Source organism: Podarcis pityusensis (assembly GCF_964106645.2).
Source record: "Podarcis pityusensis genome assembly, chromosome: 14".
NCBI lineage: Eukaryota > Metazoa > Chordata > Lepidosauria > Squamata > Lacertidae > Podarcis > Podarcis pityusensis.
Window position 1 is genome coordinate 27199237 of NC_138039.1, and position 17077 is coordinate 27216313.

Here is a 17077-nt window from a genome sequence, read left to right on the forward strand (position 1 = left end):
AAAGGAAAATTACTTTCATTTTTCAGATCTTTTGTTTCTTTAGAATGCAAAAGGCAACATTGGAATCAGTTTATTTCTCTTCTTTAGCTATCTGTCAAAGTATTCCATTCACAGTCAGTGAACCTCTCCAACAATTTCTGTCTCTGACCCCCCGTTCCCAGGTTTGAGACGGTGGAAGCTTATCTTTCTTCACTTCCTCTCCTGCAGGCTTAAACAAAGATTCCCCCCCCCTTTTCTCCTGCTTCCAAGGGGGTTTTAGTAGTTATAAATGAAGGAAATTTAGACTTTTTTAACAACTTTCCGGACTTTAGCTTACAAGGTTTTTGCTTCAGTCTATGTACAAAAAGCGGAAGGCGGACTTCCTGTTTGAACCTTCCCGCTTCGGTGCCAAATTAGGGTATTTCTTGATCCAATTTTCCGTTTCTACTCACGGGTACTTGTTTTAAATCCAATTGTCCACAGGAAAAAGTCAGCGCTCTCCGGCAATAGCTGTGCGGCTTCACTCCGTGAAAGTAGCAATCAGTTCGCAGCACCGCGCCGCTCACCCCACTTCACTCCGGAACCCCGAAATGGGGTTCCCCGTGAGTAGGGGAGGCGCTCCTGGTGCCCTGCCGAACCCCACGTTCCCAGGCTTCCTCCGCCTGGGATTTCTAGCGGGTCCCCACCTTCGCCGCGGCGGGAAGACCCAGTTTCCACGGAGCCATTTCCTCCAGTCGGAGGAACTCCGCCATTCGCCGATGGCGCTAACCCGGAAGTCCCAACATTATAATTATTACTTACCATCGTCAATTCTAATAAAAAACTATCATAATAATAATTAGACTGGCAGTGATTGGCCTGAGGTCACACCCAGCAAACTTCAGGGCCGAGTGAGGGGTTTCGAACCCTGGTCTCCCAGGTCAAAAAGGTAGAGGGAAAAGGGACCCCTGACCATTAGGTCCAGTCGTGACAGACTCTGGGGCTGCGGCGCTCATCTCACTTTACTGGCCAAGGGAGCCGGCGTACAGCTTCCGGTTCATGTGGCCAGCATGACTAAGCCGCTTCTGGCGAACCAGAGCAGCGCACAGAAATGCCGTTTACCTTCCTGCCGGAGCGGTACCTATTTATCTACTTGCACTTTGACGCGCTTTCAAACTGCTAGGTTGGCAGGAGCAGGGACCGAGCAGCGGGAGCTCACCCCGTCACGGGGATTCGAACCACCAATCTTCTGATAGGCAAGTCCTAGGCTCTGTGGTTTAACCCACAGCGCCACCCGCGTTCCTTAGTCACACTATTATGCCACACTGCCTTACCCAGGGTGGCATTCGCCTTGCACGAGACCCATGTTGCAAAGACCCCCTTTACTCACTTTGGGAACCTGGTCGGTGTTGAGCAGCCGGGGAAGCTTCAAACTCAGGATGGTGTTCATGGTCACGAGCTGATCTGGGCGGAGAGTTTTCCTCTGGGAAGAACTTTCCCACCTGAGAGACAGGCAGGTTGGATTAAGTCTTCATCGGCGCCTCCGTTCAGACTTGTCACGGATACCTGGGGGCGTTTTTTAAGGAAAGAGACAGCACACGAGGTTGATATAGGAATGAAAATGATCGAGAGATGGGCCTCAGCAAGTGTACAGGAACCAATGAGGGTTAGGATTGGTGCCCCCCCCAAAGTCACTTCCCCAGGCATAAAACTCAAGTGGCAGCAGCCCCACTACTTAAGGAGAGGGTTCAAGCTACTGTGTGGCTCTCCCCAACCAACACATTGCAATTTGTACCAAACACAATCTGCACGCAGCCCCAGAGAATTTCTGGACTCCATATTTTGACCCTTTGCAAACATGGCAGCTTCTCCTCAGGCTTAGATTCAGGGAGTGGAGCTCCATGAACACTCACAGGCTGAAGGCATGGCTTTACACAGAGGATAGAAACACATGCTCTCAGGTCACAGAATTCTGTTTGTATGTACAGTGGTACCTCAGGTTACATACGCTTCAGGTTACATACGCTTCAGGTTACAGACTCTGCTAACCCAGAAATAGTGCTTCAGGTTAAGAACTTTGCTTCAGGATGAGAACAGAAATCGTGCTCCAGCGGCGTGGCAGCAGCAGGAGACCCCATTAGCTAAAGTGGTGCTTCAGGTTAAGAACAGTTTCAGGTTTTTTATGAACTTCAAGTCAACCTACGTAACAGAATGTAGTTACAAACACGGGCTTTAGCGTACAAAGTGCAGAGTCAGGTCAGATCACAGCAAAGTATTATATTACGGTATCTCAGAAGAGTCACTGACAGTTCTGTGTGGTTCTTAGAGAACCGCACTGCTTGCCGATTCAATCTGTGGAACTGGCACTTTTATGGGTGCCACCTAATACCCATTTCCACAGCTGTAAGAACTTAAACTTGTAGTGTGGCATCACCTACACTTTGGAACTCCCTGCCTATTGATGTCAAGCCTTCACTGTATAACCTCTCCAAAATGAGGCGTTCGGGATTGTGAGAGCCTGGGAATCCCGAGTCCTTATTTACAAAGGAAAACAATAAAACACCCTTTCTCAAACCAATCTTTTTTCACTTCTCACCACTCACCTATGTTGTGGGAGGCGTTCAGATGGGGTTATACAGTGGTACATGTACGGGTTACATACGCTTCAGGTTACATACACTTCAGGTTACAGACTCCGCTAACCCAGAAATATTACCTTAGGTTAAGAACTTTGCTTCAGGATGAGAACAGAAATCGTGCTCCAGCGGCGCAGCAGCAGCAGGAGACCCCATTAGCTAAAGTGGTGCTTCAGGTTAAGAACAGTTTCAGGTTAAGAACAGACCTCCGGAACGAATTAAGTACTTAACCTGAGGTACCACTGTATATCCTGACATTACTGAGCCAGGCCTCTTTAGAGATACAAATACGTGCCCTCAGTCACAGCGCAGATGTCGGAGAATTCCGACAAAAATAGAAAAGGGAGCTGAAGTTACATAATTTTGCCGCAGCAGACATACTAATGTAGTCTTTTTGGTAGAAGATGAACTGCAGCAGAATGGAAGCACTGCCAGGTGCACAAGATGCAGAAACAATCAAATCAAAACAGCCGGTGCAAAATGCGTTTCCCACCCACCTCTCCTTAGATTGATTTTTAGAGAAGAGCCAGAAAAACTGGGTAAAAAAGGCTGCTCAGAATAAGGGCAGGAAAAACTGCCCTTGCTCTGTGCTAGCTTTGTGGCATTCCATTCCCAACAGGATTCCTGATTGGCTGGGATCAACTCAAGAGGAAGCCCATTTTTAAAGAAGAAAATGACCTCAAAGCTGTATCTTGAGGGCTGGATGGTGACTCCCAAGAACTAGCTGTAAAAAGCATGTGGAAAATACCAACCCACCCCCCCGTCTCTTCTTCTTGCCTGCCCAAAATTTCCATAAGTGGAAACCTAGCTCAACCTTCTTACCTACCCTGAATTTCTGTAGCACATGAGCTGCGATTTGCTGTAGAAATTGATTCCTCTGGTTCTAGCTCACTGCCTGGCAAGCTACTACCCCAGGATGCTAAGAGGCAATACGAGTCTCTCTTCTCTCTCACATGCAGTGACCAAAACGCAGCCAGGATGAGCCCTTGAAGTCTGCATTGAACTCTCCCTAGGCAATGAGAAATTCCTTGCAGAAGAGGACTGTTTAAAAAGGGAGGTGTTGATTCACTGCAGGAAGAATCCACAAAATGCATAACTTGGCCACACCTTTTCTCAGCCTGCTATTATCCTTCACCTCTTTTATTTCTTTTAACCCACTTCCTCCCGCCCCCATTTTCTATAATGGCCACCTGCACCCATTTACCCCACCTCTCTTCTTGTAAGTGTGGCCAGTCAAGAATTTCCTGAATAGCCTGAGCCTAAGCAGATGCCAGTATTTTGGCAGCCAATTTCAAGGTGCATCTCAATCCCACTTCAAGCCAGGAAAGCAGGTCAGCATCAATATTTATTTCATTTAACAATCGCTTCCTTAAGAAAACACCCACCTCAAAGCAACTGCACGATAAGAACATGTTCTCTTCATTTTATTACAGTCGTACCTTGGATTTCAAACAGCTTACCATATTTTTCGCTCCATAGGACGCACTTTTTCCCCTCCAAAAATGAAGGGGAAATGTGTGTGCGTCCTATGGAGTGAATGCAGGCTTTCGCTGAAGCCTGGAGAGCGAGAGGCATCGGTGCGCACCGACCCCTGTCCCTCTCCAGGCTTCAGGAAGCTATCCGCAAGCCTTGCAAGCCCGGTGGGAGTTCCCGCGGGCTCACAAGGCTTGCAGGCAGCAGCCTGCAGCCCCGGCGAGTGTCCGCAAGCCTTGCGCGCCCGGCAGGAGGTCCCACCAAGCGCGCGAGGCTTGGGGCAGCAGCCTGTCGCCCGAAGCACGGGGAGCCCTCCGGAGGGCTCCCCGTGCTTCGGGCGAGTGTCTGCAAGCCTTGCGCGCCCGGCAGGAGGTCCCGCCGAGCGCGCGAGGCTTGGGGCGGTAGCCTGCAGCCCGAAGCACGCGGAGCCCTCCGGAGGGTGCCCCGTGCTTCTTGCAGGTGTGCACAAGGCTTGGGGCGGCAGCCGCGGCGGGGGGGGGAATAATTTTTTTTATTCATTTCCCCCCCAAAAAAACAAGGTGCGTCCTATGGGCCGGTGCGCCCTATAGAACGAAAAATACGGTAGTTCTCGAACGTTTTGGCTCCCGAATGCCGCAAACCCGGAAGTGTCTGTTCCAGTTTGCAAACTATTTTTGAAAGCCGAACATCCGCCGGAAGCTTTGTCAGCTTCCGATTGGCTTCAGGAGCTTCCTGCAGCCAATCAGAAGCTGCGCTTCGGCTTCCGAACATTTTGGAAGTCGAACGGGCTTCTGGAACAGATTCCATTCGACTTCCAAGGTACGATTGTATTTTGTACAAGTTATAAACCGCTTGATTGTAAAATAAAGAAAAGAGAAATAAATCCTAAAAGCGGTTTGTGAAAAAGATACAATAAAATTATCTCTGATTAAACTAAAGAGTCTCAGAAAGTTAGACTAAAAACAGATTAAAACTCACATCGACTTTCTAAGCATCTGGGTCGGCTTGCCTGAACAAAAGCGTTTTTAGCAGGACAGTGATGACTAACCTGATATCAACAGGCAGGGAGGTGCTGCAGCAAATACTAAGTTCTTACAAATGTGGAACAGGTATTATATAGCACGCGTAACAGAGCTAGTTCCACTAGTGGTCAAGTGGGTGTAAGGTGATCTCATAGGTAAACTGGTCCAAAGTTGTTAAGGGCTGATATACTAATAGCAACACCGTGAACTTGGACTGTTGAAATGATTTTATATATAACAATGTTAAGACCAATACAAATACAGAGAGAGGGTTTTCTTTATTTTAAAAATCCACTTAAATGAAGAAGAAGAAGAAGAGTTTGGATTTAATATCCCGCTTTATCACTCCCTTTAAGGAGTCTCAAAGCGGCTAACATTCTCCTTTCCCTTCCTCCCCCACAACCAACACTCTGTGAGGTGAGTGGGGCTGAGAGACTTCAAAGAAGTGTGACTGGCCCAAGGTCACCCAGCAGCTGCATGTGGAGGAGCGGAGACGCGAACCCGGTTCCCCAGATTACGAGACTACCGCTCTTAACCACTACACCACACTGGCTCACATGGTTCATTGAAAGAGGAACATCTTTACCAGGTGCAAAAAGGACATTAAAAATGGACCCTGTTGGATATACACCAGGAGGGAGCCCCAAAACAACAACAACAACAACAACAACAACAACAACATTTTATTTATATCCCGCCCTCCCCAGCCAAAGCCGGGCTCAGAGCGGCTAACAACAGTAAAATAATACAGCATTCTAAAATCAGTTCATTATAAAATCAGTTCAAATCAAATTAATGGCAACCATTGGGCTAGAGGTCTGTGAGGAGCCACCACAGACACGGTTTCCCGGTGAGATACTCCCTGTTAAGAGACTCTCTTCCACAGAGCGAAGCGATCAGATGGATATACAAGCATCCCCCCACTTATGTGGGGATTGCGTTCTAGACCCCCACGCACATAAGCGGAAATCGTGTAAGTGGAGAGCGCCCTCTCTGCCGATCTCTCTCCAATCCGGAACCAAAAATACTGTATCCAAAAATATCCATAACTAGAATTAGAGCTCCGGTGCCGGCAGGAGGCTGGAGGATGCATGGGAAAGCAGCCAATGCTGCTGCGCTACCCCGGACGTCAGCTACTAGGTGGGGAAGCTGAGCAGCCTAAACAAAGCTCCGCTGCACCTCAGGTCACTTCAGGGCTTCGTCCGCCCTCATTGATGTCCTCTTCAGGCTCTGGGAAGGGTCTCCTTGCAAGCCATGAGGACTCTCCAGCTCTCTCCTGCCATTCCCAGTTTGAATTAAATTATCTATTTCCCGGCACCCTGCATATACACGATCGCACATGAATCGATCGCACGTAAGGGGGTGGGACGCCTGTATAAGGAGTGAGACAACCCCCTTATCACACCGACAGGAGACTGCAACTGAAATGTGGCAGTACCTAGACTGTGGAACTCCCTGCCTTTTGATATCAGGTAGTTGCCTTCACTGTCCTCTCTTCAATACCTGCTAAAAACCTTCTTGTTTAGCTCATACGTTTTCAGCCTATTGTTATTTTAACTTTCTGAAAGTTTTAAATCCTTAATGTTAATTTTTCTTGTGGATACTGTCTTGCTTTATCTTTCTCTCTCTCTTTTAGTTTCCTTTTCTTTCTTTTTTTACAATCCAGCGATGAATACATTTCATGAAATAAATTACCAGTAACTCCTTTCTTGGCTTAACTCCTTTACTGGCCAGGCAACCGAGGTCTGGAGCAAAGCCACCACCGCTCCTTAAATTTACTGCCCCACCCCAACTCTGGCAAAAGTCTGGCTCTTTGCACCGCGATGGGCTCCTGTCCCCTTCCCCTCTAAATTGCAGGAGCTGCTGTCTGGCACAGCTACATACCTTCCCTGCTGCGTCTGGCAAGAGACATCCCTGCAGGCCACTGTGTTCATGTTTGGCTTGGTGACCGTGCAGGTCCCCCCTCCCGGCTTATCTCAACATGCCAGCGTACGCCCTGTATCCAAGAGAGTGTGTGAATCTTGCAAAACACACAGTGACACAAAGCCCCACCTGACTGCTGAAGCACACTGCCTTCCCCACCCTTTCTGGATGCTAAATATTTCCGCCAGGTCGTTCAGGACACAGGATCACTTGCCTGCCTGCCTGTCTGCCTGCCTGCCTTCCCCACAAGGATAAAGCAAGGGTTCAGGCATCCATCCTCCCCACCCACCCAAAGGAGAATGTTATGCACCTGCAAGGAGGTTCAACATTCTGGGTAAATAATGGAGATGTTAATGAGTAACTTTTTACGACTTCCCCCATGTGGCACCAAAGATGAGATTGTTCAAGCGGAGAACCAGCCTCGGACCAAACCCTGCTGTGCACACCCTCAAAGACAACCTTCCCCAACCTGGTGCCCTTCCAGATGTTCTGGACTCCCATCAGCTCCAGCAAGGGCAGCTGCACTCCCACCAACACCAAACAACATCAAACAGCTGTGCCAAGGTGGGGAAGGCTGCTCAAAATGGTTTGCAAAGCAGGGAAAAAACAGCCGCAATCTCACGCAACTCCCTGTGATTCCAAAGAGGCTGGTGCAGACAAACATCATCTAAGTTGACTGCTGGTAGGGATTTGATTCAGTTTGCACTTAAAGGCAAAGTTCCCTGATTTGCAAAATGATATCAGAGTAGAAACCCCACACTCCTTCAAAATTCACGGCTCTCCAAATTTTGTAGCACAGTTCTCCCTATATATGCAACCATATACTTGCTTGGGTAAAGCGTGCATAAAGATGCATATAATGGGGGGGGGCAGAGGAACGCATTATAGTGAGGAAGAATTTCTTTGCAAAAATGTGCTTTTCAGGGGGTTGAACTAAATGACCCTCAGGGTCCCAGTATACCTGAAGAAGTGTCTTCACCTTTATCATTCAGTCTGGACACTGAGGTCCAGATCCAAGGGCCTTTTGGTGGTTCCCTCACTGTGAGAAGTGAGATTGCAGGGAACCAGGCAGATGGCCTTCTCGGTAGTGGCGCCCGCCCTGTGGAGCACTCTCCCATCAGATGTCAAGGAAATAAACAACTGTCTGACTTTTAGAAGACATCTGTAGGCAGCCCTATTTAGGGAAGTTTTTAATGATTGATGTTTTATCACTTTCTTATTATTCATAATAATATTCTGCTGGGAGCCACCCAGAGTGGCTGGGGAAACCCAGCCAGATGGGCGGGGTATAAATAATAAATTATTGTTATCATTATTATGCCAACTCTACATTTCTACAGTCTGTGAATTTATGGGATATATCAATAAGGCTGACAATGATAGGTAACATCCTTACCACCCTCACAGCGGCTGGGTGGGACTGGATGCACCTTTGAGTCCCTTCCAGTTCCACAATTTTATGCGGAAAAAGAACAATCTTGTGGCATTTTAAGCTGGCAATGCGTACACAGCCTTAGTCTACCCCCCTCAATTAAACACAATCAGAAACAAGAATGCTTCTGAGGTCGGCCTGAAAGGTAGCAAGGAGCAGCCGATCGCGGCCACTGACAGGCACCTGCCCAAATCCACCAGGTTAATGTCTTACTTGACGATGCTGTGTGCCGTTGTGCAAATCCAGCTCTGAAAATCAAGCAGCGCCTTAGATCTTCTCTTGAGTTATGCTGCAAGCCACCAGATGGGCTCCCAAATGCCGCTGAAAACACTGTACTCCTAGGCGATCTGAGTCGCTCCTGGCAAGCCTCCCTGAGATGGTCCCCTCCGGCAGCAGTTTGCAGAGAGTCTGGTTAAGGAGTTTAAACATTGATGGTTGCAAATGCCTCACTTGAGTGGCAGGAGAGAGGAAGGGCAGGGAGGAAAGAAAGAAACCAGGAAGAGCTCTGGGGCAACTTCCCAGGGTGCGGCTGCTTCGAGGTGGTTCAAGGACAGAACTATGTATACCTCGCGGCTTGCTGCTGGCGCTGCTAGGGTTAAGCCCCTCCAGGTAAAGCTGTCCACTCCAGTTTCTCAGTTTTTGCAATCTCAAGCTGAGTTCTCCCCTTTCCACACCAGTCTGTGAATTTTTCTTAAGCCCTCTTGTAAATGCACCAGAATTTCCCTATGACTGTCTCCTAATCTCCACATTTTGGCAAAGCAATTTCCCTACATATATTGCATTCAGGTATGCTATCTTTATGATATATATGCATCCCCCCCTCAAATATTTTATTGTTTTCACTTATTTATACGAGAAGCAAAGATCAATATTCAACAATCCTGCCCGCCCCCCCAGCGGAAGCACCAAATGTCTGTTTAATGACATTTCACTTTTATGCCATTTCGGTTTTTGTACGAAGATATCATCCCATAATCTGCTATGTGTTCTTGGAGGCCTATCACCATTTCCCAATGATGCTGCCCACGTAGAATACATGCATTTTTATGCACACATTATCCTTGGAGATGCACTCTTCTGCTCACATGGCTTGGCTGGAAAACCGCATTGCAAAATTCGGAGAAGTGTGACTTTCCAAGGACGGCTGTGTTTTGGTCCATGCATTGTTTCAGAAAGGTTTGCTGTACAAGGAAAACTGTTGTGAATTTCTCCCTCCATCCATGCTCAGACGCAACAAACAAACCTGGTGCCTTCCAGATGTTTTGAACTGCAGCTCCAGCGGCTGACTGGGACCGATGGCGTTGCAAATCCAAAACATCTGGAGGGCACCTGTTTGGGGAAGGCCGCTTTATGGAGACATACTTTCCTAGCCAGCTTGCGTTGCTCGAAACTGCTGTCTCTTCTGCCAAGTTATACAGTCAAACCCCATTTTCATAATGCAGGTTATTTAGCAACATCCTCTCTCTCGGGGATATTATTCAACAGGCAGAAGGAGCCAGGAAAACAACAGGCCAGAGATGAGTTGCTCTCGGCTGCCCCATAAACAGTTTGTTCCTTCCTGGATTAACCAAGTCTTAGTAGACTCAGAGGATTCTGGTTGCATCAGAACTTTCTGCCAGTCAACTGCAAGAGTTTGCAAAACCTTAAAAAAGGTCCTTGCCTAGGTTTGACCTTAAGTGACTTCCCCAAGAAACTGTCAATCATAGTATCATAGAACTGTAGAGCTGAGAGGGACCCAAAGGGTCATCATCCAGACCCCCAGGAATTGCAAGGTTAACAGAACAACAGATCAGTTCTATCAAGAATGGCATCCTAAAAACATGTAGTAAAAACATGGGTATCTCTTCTTGGGAAAAAGGAATGTACTTTTTGTATACAGTGGTACCTCAGGTTACATATGCTTCAGGTTACAGCCTCCGCTAACCCAGAAATAGTGCTTCAGGTTAAGAACTTTGCTTCAGGATGAGAACAGAAATTGTGCTCCAGCAGCGCGGTGGCAGCAGGAGGCCCCATTAGCTAAAGTGGTGCTTCAGGTTAAGAACAGTTTCAGGTTAAGTATGGACCTCCTGAACGAATTAAGTACTTAACATGAGGTACCACTGTATTGCATCTTACCTCCAAGGTGATATACATAGGTCTCTTCCTCCCCATTTAATCCTCACAACAGCCCTGTGAGGTAGGCGAGGCTGAGATGTAGTGACCAGCTGCAAAGGTCACCCAGGGAACTTCATGGCCAAGTGGGGGATTTGAACTCTGGTCTCCAAGCTCCTAGTCTCCATTTAACCCCCACAACAACCCTCTGAGGTAGGTTTGCCTGAAAGTAGGTGACTGCCCCAAGATCACCTAGTGAGAATCATGGCCGGGTGGGGATTTGAACCTGAGTCTCCCAGGTCCTAGTCTGGTGCTCTAACCACTACACCACCAGCAGCTCTCTTTGGAGAGGGAGCTATTTTACCCTAGTCTTCCAACTGGAACCTAAGAGCAAATGCCTATGTATTGTGGCAGAAGGATGGCTTTGCCCCTGACCCCTTTTACATGATTTGGGGGGAAGGGGCATGGCTCAACAGAACAGAACTCTCTGACCAGCCTTCAGATACTGCAGCAACTGGCCAGGCTAGTCTAAGCAAGTGGAAATTTACAGATGCTGCAAAAAGGCAGTTCAATATTTATTTTTTAACCATTCCGCAAGTTGCAAAACATGAACAGCACGAAATTAACATGCAGTGAAAACAAGACGGACAGCCCAATTAAAGCACAGCAAACTTTTTCCAAAAATAAAATAAAAAGTTACTTTTGTCCCTGTCCTCTTTGCCCAGGCAACACCAATGATTAGCATGCCAAAGGAATGAGGAACTGTATTTCCACTAGCCAGAGAAAGCGAGCGTCAGGCTGGACCCTCAGCCTCTGTTCTGGACACCCAAGGGACTCAGGGCTGGTTCACACCTTCACGCTTGTCCCCTGAGGACTGTCCGCTTAGGGCGACTTACGTGATTTAAGAATCCACCACCACCAAGAACATTCCCAGGCTCAACAGAGCCATTCAGTGGAGTCAGTTCACATACTTAGGGTCGAGCCATCATCAAACGGCGGCCTCCATGTCTGAACCTGCCCTTATCACCACTGCAGGGGGTTGGACTAGATGACCCTTGGGCCTCTTCCACCTCCACAATTCGATGATTCTAAGGTGACTCGCAGCAGGGTTTTGAGAGACTCTGGAGCTGCCTTCAACAACCTGGTACCCTGTGGATGTTTAGGACTACAATTCCCATCAGCCCCCCAAAAAACAGGGCACCAGGTGAGGGACAGCGGTACTGATGCTGAGGCTCTTCTCCTTTTCATTCTCCTCTGTCTCTTTTTCTTGTCTGCTGTTGCTGAGCCCCTTTCTTCTCTCCCCCCAAACAGTCTGTCACAAGCTCTTTCCTGTTTCGCCTCCCTTATCCTTGATTGTTTATAGAGAACCAACAACATGCCTGCCACTTTAAACGATACCGGAGCACAGGTCTCTGCTCCCAAGAAGCTTACAATCTCAAATCTGGCTTGGTGGTGAACGCAGAGCACAGCCATCATGGCTAGATGCCATCAATAGCCCTTTGGCTCTGTAAATTTGTCCATTCGTCTTGTAAAGCCATCTAGGCTGGTAGCCATCACTGCCTCCAGTGGGAGAGAGTTCCATAGTTTAACTATCCGCTGCGTGAAGAAGTCCTTCCTTTTATCTGCCCTGAATCTTCCAACACTCAGCTTCCTGAGATGTCTGTGAGTCCTAGTTCTAGTTACAGGTAGGTAGCCATGTTGGTCTGCCATAGTCGAAACAAAATAAAAAAATTCCTTCCAGTAGCACCTTAGAGACCAACTAAGTTTGTTATTGGTATGAGCTTTCGTGTGCATGCACACAAAAGCTCATACCAATAACAAAATTAGTTGGTCTCTAAGGTGCTACTGGAAGGAATTTTTTTATTGTGAGTCCTAGTGTTAGGGGAGAGGGAGGGAAACTTTTCTGCCTCCACTTTCTCAATACTGTACCATGCATTATGTTAAAAACTTCTATCATGTCGCCTCTTACTTGCCTTTTCTCTAAATTTAAAAACCCCAAACGCTGCAACCTTTTTTCATTGGGGAGTCGCTCCCTCACCTCGATCATTTTGGTTGCCCTTTTCTGAACCTTTCCCAACTCTGCAATATCCTTTTTCAGCTGAGGCGACTGGTATGCCAATTGTGGTTGTGCCATAGATTTGTATAACTGCAGTATGAAACGGGCTAGCCCCAGTTTACAGAAGGGTTCTTCCTGTAATATTATTATTATTATTATTATTATTATTATTATTATTATACCACCCTCCATCGTAAGATCTCAGGGTGGTTCACAGAATAAAATACAGGATGAAACTAGTAAATAATTAAAACAAAACAGCAAAACTATAACTCCCCCCTTCCCTTAGGACGGGGACGTGGGTGGCGCTGTGGGTTAAACCACAGAGCCTAGGACTTGCCAATCAGAAGGTCGGCGGTTTGAATCCCCGCAATGGGACGAGCTCCTGTTGCTCGGACCCTGCTCCTGCCAACCTAGCAGTTCGAAAGCACACCCCAAAGTGCAAGTAGATAAATAGGTACCACTCCGGCGGGAAGGTAAACGGCGTTTCCGTCCACTGCTCTGGTTTGCCAGAAGTGGCTTAGTCATGCTGGCCACATGACCCGGAAGCTGTACGCTGGCTCCCTCGGCCAGTAAAGCGAGATGAGCGCCGCAACCCCAGAGTCGGCCACGACTGGACCTAACAGTCAGGGGTCCCTTTACCTTTAAGGTACACACATTTAAGGGTGTGTGTTTTGAGCAGGGGTTTTCTGGGAGGAGGAAGGAGGAAGGAGACGGGTAGATCTATCTTGGAGAGGCGCAGCCTGAAGGTTGCTTGCGCTGCTGCCTCTGGACTTCCTCCATGCAGACTGAAGTTGTAAGAAGGTGAACAAACCCTATTTCTTAAAGCACAACAGTCTCCAAAGGGACACGGACCCTGTGCGTGTGCCTGGGACCCCATGGGCTCTTGCCACCGCTTGGCAGTGAGAGGGGCAGGCACCCAACTTTTGTAACAATATAATGAAGGCTCCAGGCACATCATCAGTATAGCAGAAGAAGGGAACAGGTGCCTTCGACATGTGTGTAGACTGAAGCAGGAACTTCAGCAGGTGTGGTATATATGGGTGTTGTTAGAGAGCAGCACAGCAGGGGCAAGACCCGGGTCTTACACCCTGGGCTCCATGTCTCCTACCCCTTTTTGTAAACTGGGCAGACTGCAAAACATCGGTGACCCCAGCCACCGACTCACCATCATTTTCCCAGAAGCATCTATACAGTGGTACCTCGGGTTAAGAACTTAATTCGTTCTGGAGGTCCGTTCTTAACCTGAAACTGTTCTTAACCTGAGGTACCACTTTAGCTAATGGGGTCTCCCACTTTCGCCGCGCCGCTGCTGCATGATTTCTGTTCTCATCCTGATGTAAAGTTCTTAACCCGAGGTACTATTTCTGGGTTAGAGGAGTCTGTAACCTGAAGCGTCTGTAACCTGAAGCTTATGTAACCCGAGGTACCACTGAACATATAGATTCACATTCCTGGATCTGTGCTCTGAGTTCTTTAAGCACTGTCTCAGGGGTGCCAACTTGAATAAAATATTGTGGGGGGGGGCAGCCCTGCATAAATGATCACAAGACACTGTGCATGCACACCATTTAAATAGCAATGCCCATCAACTTTGGAGGAGGCTGCCCCCCTCAAATATTTTATTGGGGTGTGTGAAGGAACCTCAAACCCTAGGAGCTGGCTCCTGTGCAATGCTTCTAGTGTACTATCTGCGGGAAGCAGATGTGGGGGGGAGGCAATTGCAGACTACCCCTTCCTCTTCACCGCTGCATCTGGTGACCTTAAGTAGACCCCTACCGAACCCCCACAAATCTAGGGTTAGAAGGAACGAGTTCGGGAGGTCATAATCCCAGTTTAGAAATTTAAGAGTCCAGTACTTACCTCTGCCAGCCAAGCTCTGCCAAAGGCATGGGGGGGGGGAGGCGATGCTGCTTCTGTTGCTGCTGCTGCTGCTGCTCCTTCTCTGGTTTCCAGCTTCAGAGGAATGCTCTCGTGGGATGGAAAGGAAAGTCAGTCCCCAGCTCTTAGCCTAGACAGAGGAGGGAGGCTTGACAGGAGCTAGGCCATCTCCTCAGGTTGAAGAATGTGACCAGATTTTTCCAGAAGCCACTCCTTTCTTCTGGTTGTATTTGCAATTAAAGGAAAGAGACAGCCTTTTGGGTTGGTTGCTGTTTTTTTTTAAAGTGTGCTGGGGTTTCCCCACCCCAAATGCTCCTTCAGTTAAAGAGTCCCCAGGCCAGCAAATTAGCCAAAGCTTGCAGCAGTAGGACTTGCATACAGGGCGTAAACAAGCGAAAGCAAGTCTTTCCAGTTCAGAGCTGAAAACCAGCTGGTTTGGCCTCACAAGAAGTGGGGAGATGGCATGTCTCATGCTAAGCTGCAAAAGCAGAGGGCTTGCTCCTGGTTATGGTTGCTTTTTAAAAAAAGTCAGAGCTACCTAAAAGTATTTCAAGCATCCTCCCACCTCACTCGCCACAAACAGAAACTGGGGCATTAATCCAACCATGTCTTCTCAGAAGCAAGTCCTATTGAACTGAATGTGGCTTACTCCCAAGTAAGCAGGCTCAGGATAGCAACAGAACCCTTTACATCTGAGGTGGGAAAGCTCAGGAATGGGAGCTGACTGTGGCCCTCCAAACCTCTTTACCTGGCTCTTTCCAGGGCACACCCAGGCCTTTTTGCACTCATGCCTGTGCCCTGCCTGAATTGAAGGTGGAGAGTTGTGTATGCACTGGAAGCCTCTGACTTTTTAGCTGAACAAAGTTTTGAGTCGCACCTCTTGCTTCTGGTTCCAGACATTACTGGAGTGCGGCCCTCAGTAGGCTGCTCGGGCTGGAAAATATCTCCCCTCAACCCCGACCTTGCATATGATGCCAGAAATCACTGCTCACCTCACAACAGTATCCAGCTGCAAAGGGAGTCCTTTGCTGTTGCTGCTACTGTTGCTGCACCCCAAAGAGTGGTGTAGGAAAGAGAATGTGGACAGCCCCGCCTCGCCCTGTCCCACCAGAGGCAGATTTAAGGGAGCGCAACCAGTGGATTTCGGCATCAATGTTGGCCCTTGTGGAAAGATAGCTGCCCAGGTAAAAGTGATCGACATTTTCCAATCATACACCGTTAAGTTGGATTTGTGGCGCTGCAGAGGGGTTGTATTGTGCTTGTTGGTGCAGCACTTTTTAAAGCAGATGTTGGGTGGCCATCTGTCAGGGATTCTTGAGCTGAGATTCCTGCTTTGCCAAGGGGGTTGTGCTAGATGACCCTTGATATCCCTTCCAACTCTATAATTCCATGATTCTATTAGGGAATGCACTTGAGAGTGGTAATTGCTTCTGTGGAAGCATGGCTAGGGAGGCATCAGCTGTGGTGGGTGGGTGGGTGGAAGTCTCTAGTCATTTGAGACCCCAGCCATCTACTTTGGAGAAATCCAGGGGTAGATATTTCTCTCCCCTCTGCATCTCCCTTCAGATCCCTCCTCCTTTGCCAAAGCGCCAAAGCAAGAGATCAGGTGCTGCCAATTACAGGCCGTCTTCCTGGTCTCATCTCCTGGCAAGCCAGCCACTTTGTTCGTCTAAGCCCATGTGGGGTGCAAAGGGTGGCTCGTAGACTTCTGCAACCTGTGCAGGATTTCAGGATGGTTCAATTAAAGCAAAACACCTGAGGCTGTTTGGATCAGCAGGACTCAAGGCAAATCCACAGGAAGCAATTAGAGGCAGCAACAACGGCGGGCATGGGCATAATACGTCACGAAACAAAGCCAGGTGGTGGTGATGGTGGTTGTTGTGTCTTATTAGGCCCAGCTCTGGTGGGGGCCACTTCTCCCTCCCCACACGCCCTGCAACAATCAGAGCAATGGACCCCTGCATTGATGGTGACATTGCTCAGGATTATTTGAACCTTGGTTCTGGACTGCTTTGTGCAACTAGTCATGATGGGAAATGAAAACATTGCAGGGTAGGCTGCTGCTGTTATATCTTCCAGCCGCACCACCCGTCAGCCAGCATGCTGAGTATCCTCACCCTTCAAGAGGGAGATGCTCTCAGGCATATAGCACACCTGCAAGGAATTGTTCTTTTAGTGTAGGAGCACCCAGCCTTTGGAACTCCCTGCCTCTTGACACCAGGCAGGTGCTTTTACTGTACTCTTTTCAGTGCCTGCTAAAAACATCTTCATTTAGCAAACCCTGTCCATGCATGGAGAATGCAGGCATGCATTTTGATCTTTCTGTTTGCCGTTGATTTTAATTATCTTTTGAAACTTTATAAATGCTTGTTTTGAACTGTCTTTCATTGGCAGTTTTAAAGTCTGGGGTGTTTTTTGTTTTGTAAAGCGCTTCGAGGTTTTATTACAAACCCCTGATAGGCAAATGTTTTGAAATCAATAAACAAGATGCTTTTGCAAATGTGAGACTGTAACCCCAGCACCCAGTTCGGTTGTGAGTTGGTTTTCTCATAGCCAAAAAATAAAATAATTTTTTTTATCTTTTTAGGAGGGATTAATGACTTGACATCTTTGCTGTTTCAATCTC

General features: G+C 48.0%; 1 protein-coding gene across 6 annotated transcripts in view; it reads right to left on the bottom strand.

Annotated features, from left to right (window-relative positions):
* Positions 1-14814, bottom strand: part of PAQR5 (progestin and adipoQ receptor family member 5) — a 36061-nt gene extending 21247 nt beyond the window's left edge. The window contains exons 1-2 of one of the 6 annotated variants that reach the window (XM_080982223.1): positions 14434-14814; positions 1349-1524 (exon numbers count right to left, since the gene is read on the bottom strand). In XM_080982223.1, coding sequence (XP_080838349.1) covers positions 1349-1408 — 60 coding nt within the window. In that variant the 5' untranslated portion in view covers positions 1409-1524; positions 14434-14814. Of the gene's footprint in view, positions 1-1348; positions 1525-3420; positions 3660-5094; positions 5117-6952; positions 7086-8636; positions 8886-14433 lie in introns of those variants that run through there. The other 5 variants (XM_080982224.1, XM_080982225.1, XM_080982226.1 and 2 more) reach the window with 5 other exon arrangements.
* Positions 14815-17077: the final 2263 nt, after the last annotated feature.